The sequence below is a fragment of the Amblyraja radiata genome, chromosome 34 (assembly GCF_010909765.2).
Source record: "Amblyraja radiata isolate CabotCenter1 chromosome 34, sAmbRad1.1.pri, whole genome shotgun sequence".
NCBI classification, from domain to species: domain Eukaryota; kingdom Metazoa; phylum Chordata; class Chondrichthyes; order Rajiformes; family Rajidae; genus Amblyraja; species Amblyraja radiata.
Window position 1 is genome coordinate 17,485,009 of NC_045989.1, and position 21,550 is coordinate 17,506,558.

The following is a 21,550-nucleotide window of genomic DNA, read 5'->3' on the forward strand; positions in this document are numbered from 1 at the left end:
TATAGTAAATAGTGGTGCAGACAGTAAAACCGCTGATTCACAGGTTTAAACCTAATCTCAGGTGCCTTCTATGTGGAGTTTGCATGTTCTCCTTGTGACCGTGTGGGTTTCCTCCGAGGACTCTGGTTTTCTTCCTCATTACAAATACATGCGGGTTGGTTGGTTAACTGGCCAGGGTGAATTGCCCCTACTGCATGGGGGGGGGGGGTGGGGGTGACAGAAAATGGGGAAAAGTTGAAGAGAATGGGGGGAGAATAAAATATGAAAAAATTATAGGATTGATATGGGATTAGTGTAAGTGGGTGGTTGATAGTGGAACAGACTTATTGGGCGAAGGGCCTTTCCTGGTGTTGTGTTATTTGTATGACTGAAAATTCCTGTCACTCCTTTTCTACAGAATTCAAATGCTCCAAACCATCTCTTAAACCTCCTGCGTTACTTGCTGGAAGATCTCACTGGGAAGCTGCAATGGAAGAGGGAGATATCTGGCATTGTAACAGTGGATCCAGCAAAGACGTTAGCTCTGTCACTGAAACAGGTGCCATGAAGTCCATATATAATCAGTGATAACAATGAATTAGTAGACGTGTCTAATGTCCCTCATTGATTTTGGACAAGAGATGAGAAAGTGCCAACCTAGTCCAATTGCAGCAAAGCCCTTCTAACGCACTGATAGGATTTAAATGAAAATGTTCTTAAAAGCTTGAGGAGCTAATCTTGATGTAAGGTAATGACTCTCAGCTTTGGTTCCATTTGGTGCAGCCCTGATGGTGTGTTGGTCAGGCCAGACCTTCTGCTGCGCCTCTCAGCTGGTGAATACTATAGCTGGATAACATTACTAACTGATCCCAGAAACTCCTAGGCAACCTCCTTCCTCATGGTTCAAAGTGAACTTTGACGTAATCTGACAGAGGGCTGTCGAGGCAAAGTCAATGGATATTTTTAAAGCAGAGATAGATCGATTCTGGAGTAGTACGGAGTGTCAGGGGTTCTGGGAGTAAGGCAGGAGAATGGGGTTAGGAGGGAGATTGAATGGCGGAGAAGACTTGATGGGCCGAATGGGTCTAATTCTGCTCCTATCACTTATGACCTTATGATCTATCGTTGTGTTTGGTTACCTTGCCTGCGTAGTGATGAATGATGAAACCCTGGTTCCAGCTGTTGAAGTGCTCGTGTGTTCCAATCTGCATCTGCAATTTCTGCAGCAACGTCTGATCTGCTCCCTCCCCAGTTGCGTGCATTGTTGCACAGACATCATCCAGGATGCTCAAAATGCCCGGTGGGTTCTGTGAGAGAGTGCAGTGTTACACAGAGCAGAATTATGAGTAACATTCATGGCAAATAGATTCTTTGCATTCATTTCGCAAATAAAACTTACTGAACATTGTAGAAAGATCACATCGCTGAACTGGGGCAGAGGGCAGTACAGTGGCACAGCTGGTAGAGCTGCTGCCTCATAGTGCCAGGGATTCAGGTTCCATCTTGACTTCTGGGTGCTGCATGTGTGGAGTTTGCAAGTTCTCACGGTGACCGTGTGGGTTTATTCTGGGGGTGCTCCGGTTTTCCCCAACATCCCAAAGACGTGTGGGTTTGTAGGTTAATTGGCCGCTGTAAATTGCCCCTAGTGTGGATGGAGGAGGTGCGAATTTGGGATAAAGTGGAACTAGTGTGAACAGGCGATTGATAGCGGCATGGACAGTGGGCTGAAGGGCTAATTTCCATGCTATATCTCTAAACTAAATTAAAGTAAACAAATTTCACAAAACTCTTTTGGAAATGTTAATAGGAAATCACCCAGGCATTCTGGCTTTAAAAATTAATCTCTCAGCATCTTATGTTTTAGTTGGTAAAGTTTCTCAATTCTTTTACCAAATAAAGCCTACATTTCCAATTTTGTTTTTGATACGTTGCTATCAATCGTGAAGAAAGGTGCCTCAGCAATCTCTTGGATTTTTAACATCTTGTCCTGTGTATTTGGAAATATCGAGGCACACACTTTCTCTAGTCCAATGTTGGTCACCATGGGGCTTCAGTTGAACAGAATCCCTGATGTCCAGCAACAGCGATGTCATCAAGCTGCCTGAGCAGTCAATCACACTGAAGAATTCTCCTGGACAACAAAGCAGGAGGGAAAAAGTACAATTTTGCACCTATATTTTAAACATGTTACAGTGTGTAGAGGTAAAACTTGAACAAATACAGAATATTACTGTAGATGCAGAGGTTTTTGAAAAACAAGTTCTTATTGCTCTGTCATTCAAGGGTAGAGAGTAGAGTTTACAACTAATAGGGCAGAAACAGAAAAATGTTTGCTAATATTACATTACGCCATCCAAGTTAAAACAGTGTCACAGTCGTGCACTAAACACAGGCATGCAATTCTCAAAGCTCCTGTCGTGATTGAGTGATCCTCTAACAGGATCAATGGAACTGGTGAATTAACAGATATTTTCAGCCAAGGAAGAGGACCCAGATACATCAGATTTTCCATGTAAATCATGAATAAAAACAATTTTATATGAATTCTAACACACTAGAAATCACTTCTTTTTGAGATCCTACTTATCATGAAATTGGATTGGAAACCTCTGGCTGTGATTCACCCGGGCTCAGCTAACATCATTGGCAAACGTGTGATGCTTAACTCCAGTTCATCAACAGAGATTTGTGCAATCGTGTGCAACCTACCACCTTGAATATTTGTTCCCAGTAAATTGGGTGGCACGGTGACGCAGCGGTTGAGTTGCTCCCTTACAGTGTCAGAGAACCGAGTTCGATCCTAACTACTGGTGCTGTACATTCTCCCCGTGATCTGCATGGGTTTTCTCCGGGTGCTCCGGTTTCCTCCCACACTCCAAGGACATACAGATTTATAGCTTAATTGGCTTCGGTAAAATTGTGAATTTTCCCTAGTTTGTGTAGGATAGTGTTCGTGTGCTAGGATCGCTGGTCGGCGGGGATCGCTGGTCAGCACGGACTCGGTGGACCGAAGGGCTTGTTTCCACGCTGTATCTCTAAACTAAACTAAACTAAGAAGCAAACACTGCAGCAAGAATATGTGAATTAAAGGATTGCCAACTGGAACATCAATTCATATTTATTTTGCATTTATCTCCGAGTTTTGAAAAGCCTATTTAACAACATTGTTGGATTTCATTGTACCATAGACTCCAACCCTCAGAAGAAATTCTTTCTCACCCCAGACCTAAATGGATGCCCCCTATTCTGAGACTGTGACTTTGGGTTCAGAACTCTCCCGTAATCGGACACATTCCTCCTCCTTAACCTCTTAAAATCAGTTCTGTTTCAATACAATCATCTCTCATTCTTTTATAGTCCAATGAGTGGAGTCCCAATCTGTTCTTACTGTATTGAGATTATAATAAAAATATACAATTCTATCTTTGCCGATGAACATTGGGAAATCCTGTGCATTACTCTTAGTACATGCAGCGAATCAGATCTGATACTTACAACTTTGTTCTCTATAAGATCGCAGACTATTTTATTATTGAAATAGTCAATTGCTGTCCATTTAATTCCTTCTTGAACGTATTCTTCCTGAAGGGGATAAATGCATAATAACCACTTAGCGACTGAACAAGACTTAATAAGGGTGTAAGTCCTGCCCTGCAGGACCATAAAGTAATAAACCAGGAGGATTGGGGTGAGGAGTGAGTTAATTTGAGGATTGGAAAGGAGTGAGGATTGATGCTCCCTCTCAGACATTCAAGGAAGTGAGAGAGACGGTAAGCTGGGTTGGTGATGGGGGTGGGGGGGGTTGCAAAGAAAATCATTGGTCATCACATTGTTGGGAGAGGTGGAGTTGGGGGGAAGAATTTATAAGTTCATGTCATAGGAGCAGAATTATCGAATCTACTCCGCCATTCAATCATGGCTCACCTATCTTTTCCCATTCTCCTGCCTTCTCCCCCTAACCTTTGACATCCTTACTAATCAAGAATGTGATCCACAGGTATATTAATGGGAGACCTTTAAATAACCTTGAAGCAAGCCTCATGAGCGACTGACTTTTGTATAAGTGCACACTCCCATCGAAGTGGTGTTCAGTTGCATGCTAAATGTTTGGGCGTCCTGTACAGTAACGCATAAGAAACAGAATGTAAGGAAATCACAGGCATCGTCTGACTCACAGGAAGTCTACAATTTCTCCATCACATTAAATGTTTCATTGAAATGAAATCACACAGTGTGTAGAGACGTGATGTTAGGTGATCTGGTTTCTAGGCTTCTCTATATTTAATTGAGTGGGTGTGACAGATTGGACACATCTCAGCTATATCCCTGGAGATGAACAAGCTGAAGTGTGATCTAACTGAGGTGTTTATATTCAACACTTGTTGCAAATACGACAAAAAAATATGTTTGTATTAAAGTGCTTTAATAAATCTAGTGGAAAGCACTGCAGATTTGAAACTCCAAGACATTTCCTGCTATGGTGATGGATGTGTGTGTAAACATTTATATGACATGACAGATCACATTTAAAAGAAATCAGTCAGCTTAGTAAATGTGAAGTGAAAAATCTGCAGTCATATTAAGCTTTTGGCAGCTGTTGTTCATCCACTTGTTTCCAGATTATTTTTCTTGTTGGAAAGACATCAGAATCAAGGTTTGATTTTTAGATAAAAATAGACGTAAAATGCTGGAGTAACTCATCGGGACAGGCAGCATCTCTGGAGACAAGGAATGAGTGACGTTTCAGGTAAAGACCTATTCTTTCTGTCCCTGGCCAAAAATCAGTTCCAAATAAAGTTTCTGGTTGGAGGTGAAATGATGGATGGTCAGTGGGTAGAGATGGAGAGATAAAATCATGCTGATTTTTCTTGCATAAAAAATAGGCACCAACAATCTCTAAACAGGGAGAGGAATTAATTTGAAAATTATCTCACGATTCTTTAAAGTTGGAAATAATTGATGTGCAGGTAGACAATAGACAACAGGTGCAGGAGTAGGCCATTTGGCCCTTCGAGCCAGCACCGTAATTAGGGTTTATGAATTAACTACCTGTGGGTAGTTACAGGCTGTAATACACACCCTTTGTTCAGGTGATGCTAATAAATAAATCAAACTTCATATACTTCCAGTTTCAGATTTCAATCACATTTCAACAATATCCCAAGTACAACAAACATGCCTATCAATGGTTAAACTCTTAAAATAAATATTATAATAATATTGTGGTATGTAACTTTTGAGAATAATTATATTTAAAGTGCAACAGTAAATATCTTCTCACTTAGATTTGTGATGTTATAATAAAAAAATATATATATTGCACGTAGTTATGGGAATGTTTCAGGAAGTATTAATACATTATGGAAGCCTGATGTTGTAATTAATTCCTTCAAAATAATCAGTCTGTCCAAGACGATGCTACTTTGATACTTTAAATAAATTACAACAGTTGGACGTACCTGCTCAGCTTTCAACGTGAGCTCAATAAATATCTGCTGGAGCTTTTCATTCACAAAGTTGATGCAAAACTGCTCAAAGCCGTTTTTCTACAAATACATAGAGAGAGCAGATCTTGAAAACAGAGACAGCGGCTACACATAACAAGAGCTTTCGATTTACTATTAGTGATACTGATGGGACAAGCAGCACACACTTGGCTGACATTTCCTGCTATCTAGCAATTCATCCATTTTGAGCAAACAGTTTAATTCCAGAGCTAAATTTGGGATATCAGAAAGATAGTGGTTGTTTATACACTAATTTCTATTCATTCGAATGTTTACAGGATGGGATGTGTTGCTGGCAAGGCCGGCACATGTTGCCATTTCTGAACTGGCTGTGGAGGTGGGAATGAGCCACAGTTTATTCTTCAACTGCTGCTTTCAGTTGAGGAAACGCTATCTCGACCATTATTTGCTGCACACAATTCTCGCATTGGCATTGGAGAAATACAGAGAAAGAAACGGCAATCGGGCACAACGCTCGCATCCTAGACATTCTTTGCATGCAAATAACTTAAGGGCCTGTCCCACTTTCACGAGTTATTCACAAATTCTCCCGAGTTTTCCCCTTGATTCAAACTCGCAGAATGTTCTTAACGAGTCCGTCGGAAGTCGTAAGAGTTCGTAGATATATTGTAGCGGCCCGCTGTGCTGGCCGTAGATACTCGTGGCATCAGGTAAGCCGGGACATTTTTTCCAGCCCGATAAAAAATGTCCACGAGTAAAAAAATGGTCAGGATGAAAGAAATTGCAACATTTTACTCGTAAGGAGGGCATCGAAATAGTTGTGGGAATTCGTAGACATACTCGTAGGAGTTCGTGAACATAGTTGTGGAAGGTCGTAGGCGTTCGTAGATTACCACGATCTTGATTTTTTTTTTTAGGTCCTTTAAACTCGGCAGAGGTTTTGAATTAAGTTGTGAAAGTGGGACAGGCCCTTTACAAAGATCAGTCTGTGGCCTTGGAGGAAAGAGAATCTCTCCTGATGGTCCAATGAGCAAAGGCATCATCTGAGGCCTTGGTAGAAGTTGGGGCATCCTGCTGGGCACAGGCAAATTGGGCCCATTTCCATGTTGTATGACTGCTATCCTTGTATTGAAGTTACTTCCAGGGTTGTTGGTTAGAAAGCTCCAGATCGTTGCTTCAGTGACATGTTGCAGGCATGGGTGGAGGGAATGGATGTTTAGGGAGGTGGACAGAGTACTGTTTGGCTCCTCCGTCCTGGATGCTATTGAACTATTTGAGTGTTGTTGAAGCTGCACTCACCCAGCCAGGTGCACTCCTGAGTGATGCCTTACAGGAGTAAAGAGCCAAATCTCTGACCTACTGTTGTGACCAACGCGCTTATGTGGCTGATATTGATCATTTCCTGGCCGATGGTAATCCAAATATAGTTGACAATTGTGGATTCCATGACGGCAATGCCATTGAACGTCAAGTGAAGACAGACTCCCTATTGTGGTCACTGCCTTTCCATAATGCAGTGCAGATGTTACCTATTAACAATATCATAGTCTTAAAGAGAAGACATTGACATTTACAAAAATCTGATGGCTGTCATTACTTCACATTATTTCACAAGCTGCATTGAAGCACTCTTATTATTGTCCAATGTTATTTGCTCCAGATCTATTTTAAATATTGTACCAATGTCAAATAGAGAACACGGAAGCAATTTGTAGAATGCAACCTAAAGCCATACCTGGAAAATCTCAAAGCCGTAGATGTCAAGAACACCGATGTTGAACTCATCGTGGTCCTTCTCCATCGCCTTGTTGATGGACTAGAAAGAAGAATAAAGCAACATGTTGTACATGACCAGTGCAAGGTTGTACTGGTCTGGGTAGATTTCTGTTATGTAATATCTCATTCCAATGTGAATTAAAAAACAAAGTCCCCTCCCTAATATAGCAAAAGTTTATCAAATTGGCCAATATCAAACTTGGACTGTAACAAAAGTTTTTAAAGAATCTCATCACTAGAAGCCATTAAAATGTAAATAAGTAAGTGATATCCTTTACAATTTTCTTAATTGATGAGAATATCCTTGTTTTAAATGGTTAATGTAGCACAGTCATGGGGAGAACATTGAAACTGCACACACACGTGTGCACACACACGCACCGAAGGTTAGCTGGGAGAAGGGGCAGTATTTGGCAAGACACAGAGCTAGGGTGGACAACAACTGGTCTCCGCACCCTGACTGTTGGCTTCTTCCTTCATGAGCACGGATATTGTGTTCCACTGTCAACCAGAGATCAGCTAATCCCATACACTGGTGCCTGGAATGTAAACGGAAAACCGCTCTCTTCCGTGATCTACAGAGCACTTACTCACTGACCTTTCAAGGATTTTCAAATTACATTTACAAATGGGTAAATGGTCATTCTTAGCCATAATGTTATCATCTCCCGATTTAGTCAGAACACGATAACATTATGGCCTTGAGTGTTCATTATGTTTCGATCATAATCTAATCATAATGGTCACATTGATTAGAGATTAGATCCAAGTGCTTTCGGTAGAGGAGGCATTATTTCAACCATTTGCTGCACAAAATTCCCACATAAGCACCAGAGAGGAATATTGAGGTCAGAAACCTTCAATGGCTCAAAATAGCCTACAGGCGTTTGTGGTAGGCTTACAAAAGAAAATCCGCTTAGATGAGAAACTAGTGTGACCCTTGCTTTCCCTCTCTCTCCGTCCCTCCCCCATCCTAGTTCTCCGACTAGTTCTACGGTCCTCCTGAAAATATATTACTGATTGTATGCTGCGTTGTCACCTTCCCCTCAGCTAACAATAAACCGTTCTACATTTCCTTATCACCATCTGCTTTGATCTGTCGTTTTCACCCCTTACCCCCATCTATATCTCTGGACTGACTCTCAGTCTGAAGAAGGGTCTCGACCCGAAACATCACCCATTCCTTCTCTCAAGAGATGCTGCCTGACCCGCTAAGTTACTCCGGCATTTTGTGTCTATATTTGATGCTTTAACACCCGGTGCAGAGATGTACAGTTAGGAGATAAAATTAATTAGCTGTGTGCAGGGCTCCATGTTGAATGGTTTCACCTTATCACTGTTTAAAATGTGAAGTCCTCCATTTCTAAGGGTTCCCTTCACTCAAATGAGGTGTACTAAACCTCCCACATAAACCCGTACTAAGAGTTAGAGAGTGAAACTCATTCTCAAGCAAATGAGTTTATAGGAAGATACAAGGAATTGCAGATGCTGGTTTATACAAAAAAAAGAACACAAAGTGCTGGAGTAACTCAGCAGGCCAGGCAGTATCTTTGGAGAGCATGGATAGGTGACCCTTCTTCCGACTGTGGTGTAGGGGGCGGGGGAGAGACAGTTGGAAGAGAGGTGGGAACAGGTCAAAGCCTGGCGAGTGATAGGTGGATACGGGTGAGGGGGGTTTGTAAGAATTTATTTTGCACATTTTAAAGTATTACCTTATTTGTTTTAACGAACTGTAATGCTCCCAAACCACTGGATAACTGATCAACTTAAAAGCCTGACAACATTACTCGTACAATCAAATAGATAATATTACAGCCAGAGACAGGTGAATTTATAATGGGAAACAAGGAAATGGCAGACCAGTTAAACAAGTACTTTGGTTCTGTCTTCACTAAGAAAAATGTTCCCGATGTTGAGGGAGTCCAGAACCAGGGGGTCACAGTTTAAGAATAAGTGGTAGGTCATTTAGGACTGAGATGAGGAAAAGGTTTTTCACCCAGAGAGTTATGAATCTGCGGAATTCTCTGCCGCAGAAGGCAGTGGAGGCCAATTCACTGGATGTTTTCAAAGAGAGAGTTAGATTTAGCTCTTAGGGCTAAAGGAATCAAGGGATATGGGGAAAAAGCAGGTACGGGGTACTGATTTTAGATGATCAGCCATGATCATATTGAATGGCGGTGCTGGCTCGAAGGGCCGAATGGCCTACTCATGCACCTATTTTTTATGTTTCAATGTTTTAACTGCAGATGCCCTGCTGATCCATTGTGTGCAGCAGGATCCACTTTGCTTTTTTTTTAATTTGTGGGTCAATGGGGAACTTAGTGCGTGGATCATTTAATGAAAGGGGCTCTGTTTGTGTTAAACCATAGTCGGACAAGGTCACCATTGTGACAGCAACAATGAAGCACATGTGGTGACAGAACATCTACAATCACTGGCAGGTGCAAGCAATAATATAAAGCTCTCCAATCAGTCCACGGGAATCTGTCAAAGAGAAAAGCCAGAGGCAGGGTTGAGGGTGGGAGAACGCTCTTTGTTGAATGTCTGCAGACTAACTATATTCACATCTGTTAGTAGCCTTTTGAAAGGATACTGTGCCATTATGTTTGCTGATTAATGGTGAAGCACCACTTCAAATGACCCCTTTGCCTCCACTGCCTCTCTAACTGGGGCTGCCGAAATTGCCCAAAGCAATTCCATTCATTTAATATGTCCACCTAGGACACATGACACTGGCTGACCACCAATGGTACTTACGTCGACCAAATAGTCAAAGACGCGTGAATGAAGAGCTTTGGAGAGGGCGTCCCTGGTATAGCAGGCTTGATCCACGTTTAACGTCACATTAATGGTTTCCGATTGTCCTCCCCACTTGCCGTCCATTTTCCTGCTGGTCAGCTTTTCCTTCAGTCGTTCCTGGTTAATTCCAAGTAGGAATGCGGGGAAGGCCAGGACTGTCAACGGAACGGAGGAGTTATTCATTCCGTCAGCAAAGCGACTTTACTCAGTTAATGCACACGGGAAGCTTAGCTTCAGGACAACTCGCTCTTTAATAGACTAATGCACCAGAGTTCAGCATATGTTCGATAAAATGCTAAAAATCATTTTACAATTTCATGCAGAGTTTTCATGTTGCTTTATTTAATGACCATAATTATGTTGCAAGACAGATAATTTTACATAAAAATACAGGGCTTTGATTTATAATGATATTGTTTTAGCAAGCTCTCTTGCGATAATATTTAAGATGAGAGTTCTGCCGCAAGGATTAGAATAGAAAATCTATTATAATTCCTTCAAGTCCAAAGCCGGAATTCTATTCCTTCAGAACTCCTAACTTTTGCATGTGGAGAAACTTAAAAGCAAGCATCGGATTTTCTTCTGCCATCACACCATGCGCGCTGCCCTAACCACACTACTTTGTTATTTTAAATGGAGCAATTAACAATAAGCTCATTAAATGCAACACAGGAACTCGATTTGGAGTGTTCCCATTAAATACTATTGTATGAAATTGAATGTGTCGAGGGGTCTATCCTGATGTTCTGCATTAAAGAAAACATTTTCTATGAACAGCAAGAGAAAGAATTTCCGTTAAAGTAACATATCTCATCACTTTATGAGGCTTTGAAATGTATTGAAGCCAATTTTTGAATGACCACAAGGGCAACACAGGAAACACAGCAGCCAATTCACACACAACAAGCTCCCAGAATTCACCAATGTAATAATGGACAGATAATCTGCCACAGTGATAGCAGCTGAGGGTAAAAAAACTGGCCAGAACATAGACCAGTACAGCACAGGAACAGGTCTTTCAGCCCATCGTGTCCCTGCCAAACATGAGGCCAAGTTACATTGATTTCCTTTGCCTGCATGTGATCCATTTCCCTCCATATCCATGTGCCTAAGTGAAAGCCTTTTGTTCTAGGTTGTATGTTCTAAGGATGTTCTGGGCACCTATCACTCTCTGTGGAAAATAAACGTTTCCTCTCTTACCTAAAGCTTTGCTCTTTAGTCTGACATTTCTGTCCTGGGCAAAAAGTCCTGGCAATGTCCTCTCTGTACACTATCCAGTTTAATGGTATCTTTCCTATAGTAGGGTGGCTAAAACTGAACACAATAATGTTGAGTACAATGGTCACAGTTACCTTGACTAAACTTGCTCCAACTCGCTCCCCTCCCCCATCTCTTATAAGGGCTCCATTTTCTCACTTCGTCTGTTTCCACATTTGCTCTGATGACAAGACGTTTCCACGTAAGTGTCTCAGAAATGTTGACCTGTTTCTTCCGCTTGGCTGCATCTCACCTATCCCTGGACAGAACAGGAAACGGTTCACCTTCCATTCCACCAGCTCTGCCCCTTGTTCTACCCACCCCTCCACTCCATTTTCTGCAACCTGTACTAATTAGTTTTATCTCTTTCCCATTTCTGATAAAAGTCCTTTGAGCGGAAACATTAACTCTGGTTCTTTTTCCACAGATGCTGCTTGACCAGCTAAATATGCCAAACAATGTGTGGTCTTGCCAAATGCATAATGTGCCATTGCTATAGCCTCTGTATCCTTCCAAAAGGATGGAACCCATAATTGCCAACTGGGTTCTTGTGCCGATTCACATCACTACTTGCAACATAATGGACGTTCCAGGATGCATTCAAAATGAAATACTTACATTCCTCGCTTTCCACGGCTGCATAATTGCCAACCTCTTTAAAGGTAAGATTTCCCAAGTGAAGCACACCGGCTACTATTTGGAGAACCATGGACTGCTCTTCAGTGAAGATTCCTATCACATTCATAGCATGCTGCAAGCAAATAATTATTAAATTAACTGATCTGCATATTTGCAGAAGATTCTGCTATCGTGCTTTCTAATCCCGCATAAGGCAGTTGATGCACTGAAACGTTGAACACTTTTGCTATTAATTGCTAACTCAAATAAAATGGATTAATTTTGAAAAATGTAACTATGCAATGCCGATCGCTCGATGCACAGACAAACTCATATTTTGCTGATGTGAAGCTGTAAAAGAATGCATTAATTTTATGCACTCAACAATGTACTCAATAATACACCACGGCAGCACAGTAACACAATAAAATCCACTTATTTTTTAGATCCTATTTATCATGAAATTGGACTGGAAACCTCTGGCTGTGATTCACCCTAGCTCAACTGACATCATTAGCACACATGTGATGCTTAACTCCAGTTCATCAACGGACATTGCTGCCTTAGTGTGCAACCTACCGCCTTGAATATTTGTTCCCAGTAAATGGGTCGGCATGGTGACGCAGCAGTAGAGTTGCTGCCTTACAGTGCCGGAGACCCAGGTTTGATCCTGACTACAGGGGCTGTCTGTACGGAGTTTGTATGTTCTCCCCGTAACCTGTGTAGGTTTTCTCCGGGTGCTCCGGTTTCCTCTCACACTCCAAAGACTGACAGGTTTGTAGGCTAATTGGTTTGGTATAACTGTAAATTGTCCCTAATGTGTCAGATAGTGTCAGCATGCGGGGATCGCTGGTCGGCACGGATTTGGTGGGCCGAAGAGCCTGTTTCCGTGCTGTATCTGTAAACTAAACTAAACCAGACGAAAATAAATTTATTGACCAATCCGTCAAGTAAAAATGCTGTGCAAACTATAATGGGAATAATATAAATAAATCTTGAAGGAAGGTACAATCTGCCTAGTTTACTGAGCACAGCAAGGCTGAGCCTGTGGGATGCAGTCAATACAGACCCGAAGACTACTCAAGTGAATGACATGAGTTAAAAATAAAATCTCACCAGGGTTTCTTGAAAATCCTTCCGATCGTTAATGTCTTCCACTTTGTAGGAGTCAGATTGGTTGAGGTAAAAATAGTATTCAAGACTAGTGATTCCCAAATTGGACTTTTGGTCTGCAGATGCACCCTCAATAAGCTTGAAAAAAGATGAACAGCAGACTCCAGGTCAACAAATGTACAGAAGAGGCCTCGTTTTAACAAATCAACTGTTGCAATGCGATTAAGGATTAAATACTAAAGTGAAACAAGTGTAATTTGGAAGAGCATAAACCAATCATCTAATCAGATATGTGATCTAAAGTTGATTTGCAGTCACATCATCCATCCACACCAGGGATCGCTTAGGACAGCTGATGGGAAATTGCGAAATAAGGCAATTTGTAGAGTTTGATGGAAAGAAGAAAAATAATGGTGGCAATTGTAAATAAAATTTGAAACTGTTGGAAACACACAATGGACCACTTGGCATCTCAAAAAACATTGTGTCTTTGGCAAAAAATTTACCTATAAAAAATATCAAACAATTGATCGATGGAGTTCTCAGGCAACTCCAACATCTTAATTCCCAGATGCTAGTTCCAGGGATTTAAAATAGCCCAACAGTGTCCAGAAAACACAGAAAGACTATGGTGCATGAGGGTTTCTTGCCAGAAGTATCAAAAATGTAAATGTGAGAAAATGTGACATGCAAAATGTTAACCGAGGTTGCAGAGAGACCTGATAGAAGTGTATAAAATGATGAGATGCATAGATAAGGTAGACAGTCAGAATCTTTTACCCAGGATGGAAAAATCTAATACTAGGTGGCATAGGTTTAAGGTGAGAGGGGCAAAGTTTAAAGGAGATGTGCAGGACATATCTTTTTACACAGAGTGGTGAGCGCTTGGAACACACTGCCAAGGCTGATGGTTGAAGCAGATATGTTAGTGGCATGTAAAAGACTTTTGTATTGGGACAAAAAAGGATAGGGATGTGGATATGCAGGGAATGGAGGGATATGGGTTATGTGCAGGTAGATATATGTGTAGTGTTTTAGGCATCATGTTTGGCACAAACATTGTGAGCCTAAGGGCATGTTCTTGTGCTATCCTCGTCTATGTACAATGTGCAATGATTTATTAGGGTCCATGCAGTGGGAGACGTATGTGGGTAAAAATGTTGGGAAAAGCATTGGTGCTCCTGCATGCCGACAGAATGAAGCTGTCAGCACTAACCCTCCTCCAACATCCCGTAGTTTCAGCCAGTTACTCCCATGTGAAGAGGAAGCAAAAGCTTTATTACTAACCTGGTAAAAAATGTGGAAGCTGCGTTCTCCGAGGTTTCGTGCAACAACCCTGGATTTTTCCAGGAGGAAATTGGAGATTTTTCCACCATCTGGCTCCCCACCTGGACTAAACTGGATTTCAAAGTATTTCCCCTGCATAGATCAGTCATAGACTTTAATAACATGGAAAGCTACCAAACAAATCAGCAACCGTGGATTACACAGCAAAAAAAAAAAGCACGTACAGGACCACAGAACTCATTGCTGTCGTTTTATATTATTATATGGTTATGCCACTTGTGTTTGAGTAACAACCATCACATACATTTGAAACCTCTTATTGGCAGTGCCCAATATAGGAACTCAAATATAAATAGCTCACTTGAGATTCCCTAGTTGGATCCCTTTCCTGGATTCTCTCCCAATTCATCTTCTATTAAAAAAATACTTTTAAATTTGAACTAAGATTGGAACGGGTTACAATTTGCAGCATAATTAGATTTTCAGCTTGACAATGCTTTAATCTCTCAAAAAATATAGAACGTGGGGATTCAATGGATTTATTGGTTTGGTCCCAATGGATCACTCACAAACAGAGCTCAGTTTGGGAAATCTTGGTCTTTGTTATTTCCATCTTTTCTTTTCAAAAAGGTATGGGGAAAAAAACATTAAGGGTTATGGCCCAGTGAGACCTCACCTAGGTTTTCTAAGGTAGACAAAAATGCTGGAGAAACTCAGCGGGTGAGGCAGCATCTATGGAGCGAAGGAAATAGGGTCGAAACCCTTCTTCAGACTCGAGGTTTTCTAAGCATGGCTTGTGTAACTCAATCCCAACGCAAGAAACTGGAGACGCCCCTGTCCCTCACCCCTTTCCATCATCCAGCTGAGTGCCTCCTGACTGCTTCTCTTTGCAGTTCCTCAAAGCAACCCAGTAAGATTTGAGGGGAGGAACAGAACGGTTTTCTACAACTAGTATCCTTTTAGCAGCCTGTTTCTTATTACAGATTCTCAGGAGATTTACCTTAATATGAATTTCTACCTTCTTGCAACATTAAAATCATTCATGGGACGTGGATGTCACTAGTTGCAGCCAACACTTGCCCAGCTCCAAATTCCCCTTGCACTCAATGGCTCGCCTAGCAACCTCAAAGGGAAGTTATGTGTAAGAAGGAACTGCAGATGCTGGTTTAAACCAAGGATAGACACAAAAAGCTGGAGTAACTCAACGGGGCATGCAGCATATCTGGAGAGAAGGAATGGGTGAGGTTTTGGGTTGAGACCGTCCTTCAGAAGAAGTGTCTCGAACCGAGACACCACCCATTCCTTTCCTCCAGAGATGCTGCCTGTCCCGCTGAGTTACTCCAGCTTTTTGTGTCTACCAATGGGAAGTTGGTAGCACTGTTTAACCACCTTAACGTGGGCCCGGAGTCACAAAGACCTGACCAGTCAAGCACAGCACAGCACAGATCTTTTTATGGTCAATCAAATGGATTTCCACAATTCAGCAGATTAATGACTGAAACTCTCTTAAGAACTGTAGATTTATCAGCTTAGACAAAAGTGCTGGAGAAACTCAGCAGGTGCAGCAGCATCTATGGAGCGAAGGAAATAGGCAGCACTTTTCTATACCTTCGATTTTCCAGCATCTGCAGTTCCTTCTTAAACAGATTTATCACCTTAACTGACTTTACATTCCTTAGATGGCAGAGTGGGATTTGAACACATATCTTTGGCTCATTTGTCCAGACCTGTATTTCTAGTAGCGTAACTGAACCACTGTGCTACCACATTTCTAATAAAAACATATAACCACATCTCAGGGGATTCCTTGATGGTGCAATATTTACACCAAGTAAATTAGATTACATACATAATTATTTCTGCATTGAGAAGAATTACCAAGCTGTTTAAAAAATATACATGTTGATTTGACTACTTGCCTTTCATTTTGGTGCCTTCCCCAACTACACAATTTGTTAATTTTTTCACTACCTCAACTTGCTTCTCATTACTTTGAGTCACTGGTTATTATTCCTCCTTCTCATCGCCTCATACTTTAATTTAATTCCATCTTTTTACCCGGGCGTCTGTTAATTGAAGGTGTCGGATTGTGTCAGAAAATTATAGAATTCTTTGCAACGTAATCAACAGCCAGACACCTACTGTTTTCAACCATCTGATGAGTAGCAGGGTGAGACTTTCAGTTTTTCCAGCCAGACTTGATAATTTCCCAGTTTCTTGCAAGTGGGATTCAGTTACACAAGCCATGCTTAGAAAATGGTCAACATTTGACTGTTTGCTCCGATTCCAACTGTGGGAAACCAGAGAGCAGCAACACTATGGGAGGACTGCAAAAAATGATATTTGCATTTGAACTTTATTCACCCTTGTTATTGTTCCTATACTTCCTTAATCTATAGTAAAAATAAACACTATAACATGGTAGTGTTAGAGAGCCAATTGAAACTGGCATCTAATAAGAAACAGGTTATAATTTGGAAACCATTTGATGTAACAATCCCCCTGCTTTAAGCCTTTACACTTCACCGCTGGTTTCGACACTTATTTGGTGGCTAAGACAGAATCGTGAAAGCTCAAGATTTCTGAGGAGAGCTATTGTGATTTTGTTTGTTAGATTTTTATTTGTTCACTAGACCAAGTGCAGACCCGTTGGGTCTGTTTCCCCAACGGCGTTTTGCAGGGGGGGGGGGGGGAGGGGGGGCTGCGGCATCAAACTCATATTAACCAACCCCCAAACACACAGGTGGGGGGAGGGAGGGGGGATGTGAAGAGGGGAGGGAGGGGAGAGGAGGTGGAGGAAATGGGACAGATTTGGGAGGGAAAGGAGAGCGGGGTAGGGGGTGAGAGAGGGGGATGGGGAGATAGATGTGGTGGAGGGGGAGGATGGGGAGGTAGGGAAGGAGGGAGGGAGGGGGAGAGGGGTGGGGGAGAGAGGGGAAAGAGTGGAGAGGGAGGTGGAGAGGGGTAGGGGGAGTGATGGAAGAGGGACAGAGGGGTAGGAGGAAGGGGGTGGCGTAGAGAGGGAAGGGGGGTGGGGGAGAGAGGGATGGGTGGGAGAGGGGTTTCGGAGAGGGAAACATAGAACCATTGAAATTAAGTGCAGGAGTAGGCCATTCGGCCCTTCGAGCCTGCACCACCATTCAATATGATCGTGGCTGATCATCCAACTCAGTATCCTGTACCTGCCTTCTCTCCATACCCCCTGATCCCTTTAGCCACAAGGACCACATCTAACTCCCTCTTAAATACAGCCAATGAACAGGCCTCAACTACCTTCTGTGCCAGTGAATTCCAGAGATTCACCACTCTCTGTGTTAAAAATGTTTTTCTCATCTCGGTCCTAAAAGATTTACCCCTTATCCTTAAACTGTGACCCCTTGTTCTGGACTTCCCCAACATCTGGAACAATCTTCCTGCATCTAGCCTGTCCAACCCCTTAAGAATTTTGTAAGTTTCTATAAGATACCCCCTCAATCTTTTAAATTCTAGCATGTACAAGCCGAGTCTATCCAGTCTTTCGTCATATGAAAGTCCTGACATCCCAGGAATCAGTCTGGTGAACCTTCTCTGTACTCCCTCTATGGCAACGATGTATTTGAACATTGGGCATTGTGACATCACACGATGGAACGTTCACCAGGGGCTGGGGCTGGTGCTGCTTCTATGGGTGAGAAGCCAGTTTAGTTGTGAAATATTGGGGGGGGGGGGGGTGGGTTAGGATTTGATTAAAAACGTGCACTTAAACACGACGACCAATGGCAAACCCGTTGGGTCTGATCCCCCAACGCAGCCGTTCCCTACCCGTAGCCCCCACTGGGGGGGGGGGGGTGGGGGGCGGGCGCCTCACACACACTAACCACCCCCACACACAGAGTTGGAAAAGTGCATAAAGACCGTTCCCTACCTGTAGCCCCCAGGGGAGATTTGGTCGTCGAAGTCGGGTCCCTGCCGTCTTAAAATATCGTATCTTGAAGTCGTCGAAGTCGGGTCCGTCTCGGCAACGCGTGGGGGGGGTGGTGGGGGGGTTAGCGGTGCGGCATCACACACACGAAGCTTCGACACACACAGAGCCTTAAAAGTGTAAATGCCCGACCTCTTTTCCGTTTTTCTCTAATTTAATTAAGATGTGCAGGTGGTGTTCTTATCGAGGTTCAGGGGTGAATGACGTAAATATTTTCACACAATATGGGAACATCTCATGTTGTCTTGAAGGCTCCTCGGCCCACATCTGACTCTCTGTACTGTCACTATGGCAACGATGTCTTTGAGCATTGGGCATTGTGACATCACACGATGGAACCTTCACCATTGGCTTGGGCTCCTGCATAGGCATATGTAAATGAATCCATTCCGATTGGACATATGTGAAGATTGGGCATTGTGACATCACACGATGGAACGCTCAGCAGGGGCTGGTGCTGGTGAAGGTTCTGTGGGTGTGAAGCCAGTTTAGTTTTGAAATATTGGGGGGGGGGGGTGGGTTAGGATTTGATTAAAAACGTACACTTAAACACGTCGAAATGTAATGAGGAACGGATACTTAGAAAGAAAAGAGAAATCTCTACCAAAATGGAAAAGATGTCGGCGATTCAGCGTTCCCCCTTATCCTTAAACTTTGACCCCTTGTTCTGGTCTTCCCCAACATCCGGAACAATCTTCCTGCATCTAGCCTGTCCAACCCCTTAAGAATTTTAAACGTCTCTATAAGATACCCCCTCAATCTTCTAAAATCTAGCGATTACAAGGCGAGTCTATCCAGTCTTTCTTCATATGAAAGTTCTGACATAACAGGAATCAGCCTGGTGAACCTTCTCTGTACTCCCTCTCTATGGCAACGATGTCTTTGAGCATTGGGCATTGTGACATCACACGATGGAACGTTCACCATTGGCTTGGGCTCCTGCATAGGCATATGTAAATGGATCCATTCCGATTGGACATATGTGAAGATTGGGCATTGTGACATCACACGATGGAACGTTCAGCAGGGGCTGGGGCTGGTGAAGGTTCTGTGGGTGTGAAGCCAGTTTAGTTTTGAAATATTGGGGGGGGGGGGGGAAGGATTTGATTAAAAACGTGTACTTAAACACGACGGAATGTAATGAGGAGCGGATACTTAGAAAGAAAAGTGAAATCTCTACCGAAATGGAAAAGATGTCGGCGATTCTGCGTCCAGTTTCGGAGTTGCAGGGAATCAATGGAAGAAATGTGACAGCCGGACGGAGTTCCGTTTCGGAATTTTGGGCGAGAGTTTTATATATTAATAGATAGAACATGGGGTGACAGTCTCAGGGCATTGACAAAGCCATTGCATAGACTCACCCTATCATGATCCCAATGTTGGTGCAGCTGGTGGAACTACTACCACACAACCTCAGACCCAAGTTTGATCCTGACCTCAGGTGCTCCCGGTGTGGAGTTTGCACATTCTCCCTGTAACTGCACGGGTTTCCCACGGATCCTCTGGTTGCCTCCCATGTGGTCAAAGAGGTGCGGGTGGGAGGTTAATTGGTCCCTGTGAATTCCCCTGGTGTGTGCATGAGTAATGGATCACAAGAAATGGATGAACTAATGAGCCCATTTTTCCCCATGACCAGACAGCCAACCTTTTAGCAAATAAGGCCCAAAGATGTACGTGTTCTCCAGATACCTGAAGATATTCAGAAGATTAAGGCACGGGATCCAAAGCAAGCTGGCTAATTGGATCCCTGGTGCAAGGTGATGCAGGAAATGGTAGGGCAGTTAGGACTGTGATGAACATTGAGTCATTAGGGTCCAAGCCCCCTCTTCACCACCTCATCTACCTTTGTTGTCACTTTTGCGTGGTTAATATCTGGAGTGTCCTGCCAGAGGAATCAGGTACAATGACAGGTCCTCCCCTGTATACGAACACCCGAGTTATGGACAGCCTGTACATATGAATGAGTGTTTGGGAGACTAGCAGTGTGGATTTGCCGGCTGTTACGGGGCTGCAGGCATCTTCCGCCATGCATGGGCACCCGGTTCACACCCGTATTTCCAACTTGTAAATAGTTTAGGTTACAGACAATTCACAAGAATGGACATCTGCCGAAACCTGGAGAGGGAATCCGATACATTTAAGAGCATCTAGCCGGGTACTTAAATATGCAAGGCATAGGACATGGTCCAAATGCCGCTAAGCGTAGATGGGTAAAGAGATTGAGGATGGTGGAGAGGATGCGCAGGCCCTGTTTCTCTGCTGGACAACTTCATGACTGATGTATTTGGCAAATAAACGGGGCCCTTTGTCTCAGCTAGTCTCTACATGCACGTTCAATCTGGATAATTGGATGCCAACAAAATGTAAACAAAGAGGGTTTGCATTTCTCTCCACCCACAGCAAAATGCTCAGCTTTACCTTGTTCAATGTTGGAGTTACTCCCAAACACACTGCAATTAACAGTCCAATTTAAACATTGCGCTGTTGCCAGGTACAAATATAACTAAATGGTTCAATGATAATGATTAAAACCAGACAGTGTATGTTCTCAGCCTGTCCTTACTGTCTCCTGCTTAAATATTTAATAATCCCTTGTTATTTTTAGACAGTCGTGCTAGTTTCCAATACATCCCAGTGAACAAAGAGAGAGACGTGAAAGCAGTAAGCAGCACGAGGAATGCCGGTGTTTATACTGACCGACAGGGGGCGAGGGGAAAGGGAAAGCTACGATGGGAAAATACAGGAATTGGGCAACGATTAGTGGCAAAATGGAATTTGATTCACTTTTACATGCATTGATCTCAGCACGTAGTGGCAGTGTAGATCAAACTCACTCTTTCATCAACTGAATTAAACTTTGGAATTAAACTGTGCGTGTTTTGCCACATTGTATGCGGGAGTATCCAACAGGGGAACGACTTCTACTCACTAAAATTTAGCAAACAGGACTTTGAATAAAATGGGTTTGGTTGTGGAATGCAAGACAGAATCATACCACAATAGAAAACAGACACTGAATTTATAATAAGGTCCCAAACAACATTCAGACTCGCTGCAACCTACAGAAAGAAACTAAGGCCCCTTTTTAAAAAGGTTTGGATCAAGATCAACCATCACCAAACCTTTACTCAAGATGAAAATATTTCTAATAAATGCTCCCATCCACAGATTATTACAGCCAAGGCAATCTGCAACCTCCAACACTCACCAAACCTGCACAAGTTATTGCAGTAGAAAATGCCATCAGTAATATTATTGTAGAGCATCCACTGTCAATTCAACTATTGATTGC

At 42.7% G+C, this 21,550-nt stretch overlaps 1 protein-coding gene across 2 annotated transcripts in view; it reads right to left on the reverse strand.

Annotated features, from left to right (window-relative positions):
* myo1e (myosin IE) overlaps positions 1 to 21,550 on the reverse strand; it is a 106,953-nt gene that overhangs the window by 33,841 nt on the left and 51,562 nt on the right. For both annotated transcript variants that reach the window (XM_033050259.1, XM_033050258.1), the window contains exons 7-14: positions 14,298 to 14,429; positions 13,014 to 13,148; positions 11,898 to 12,030; positions 9,981 to 10,177; positions 7,183 to 7,263; positions 5,439 to 5,525; positions 3,475 to 3,561; positions 1,119 to 1,286 (exon numbers count right to left, since the gene is read on the reverse strand). In XM_033050259.1, coding sequence (XP_032906150.1) covers positions 1,119 to 1,286; positions 3,475 to 3,561; positions 5,439 to 5,525; positions 7,183 to 7,263; positions 9,981 to 10,177; positions 11,898 to 12,030; positions 13,014 to 13,148; positions 14,298 to 14,429 — 1,020 coding nt within the window. The remainder of the gene's footprint in view (positions 1 to 1,118; positions 1,287 to 3,474; positions 3,562 to 5,438; positions 5,526 to 7,182; positions 7,264 to 9,980; positions 10,178 to 11,897; positions 12,031 to 13,013; positions 13,149 to 14,297; positions 14,430 to 21,550) is intronic.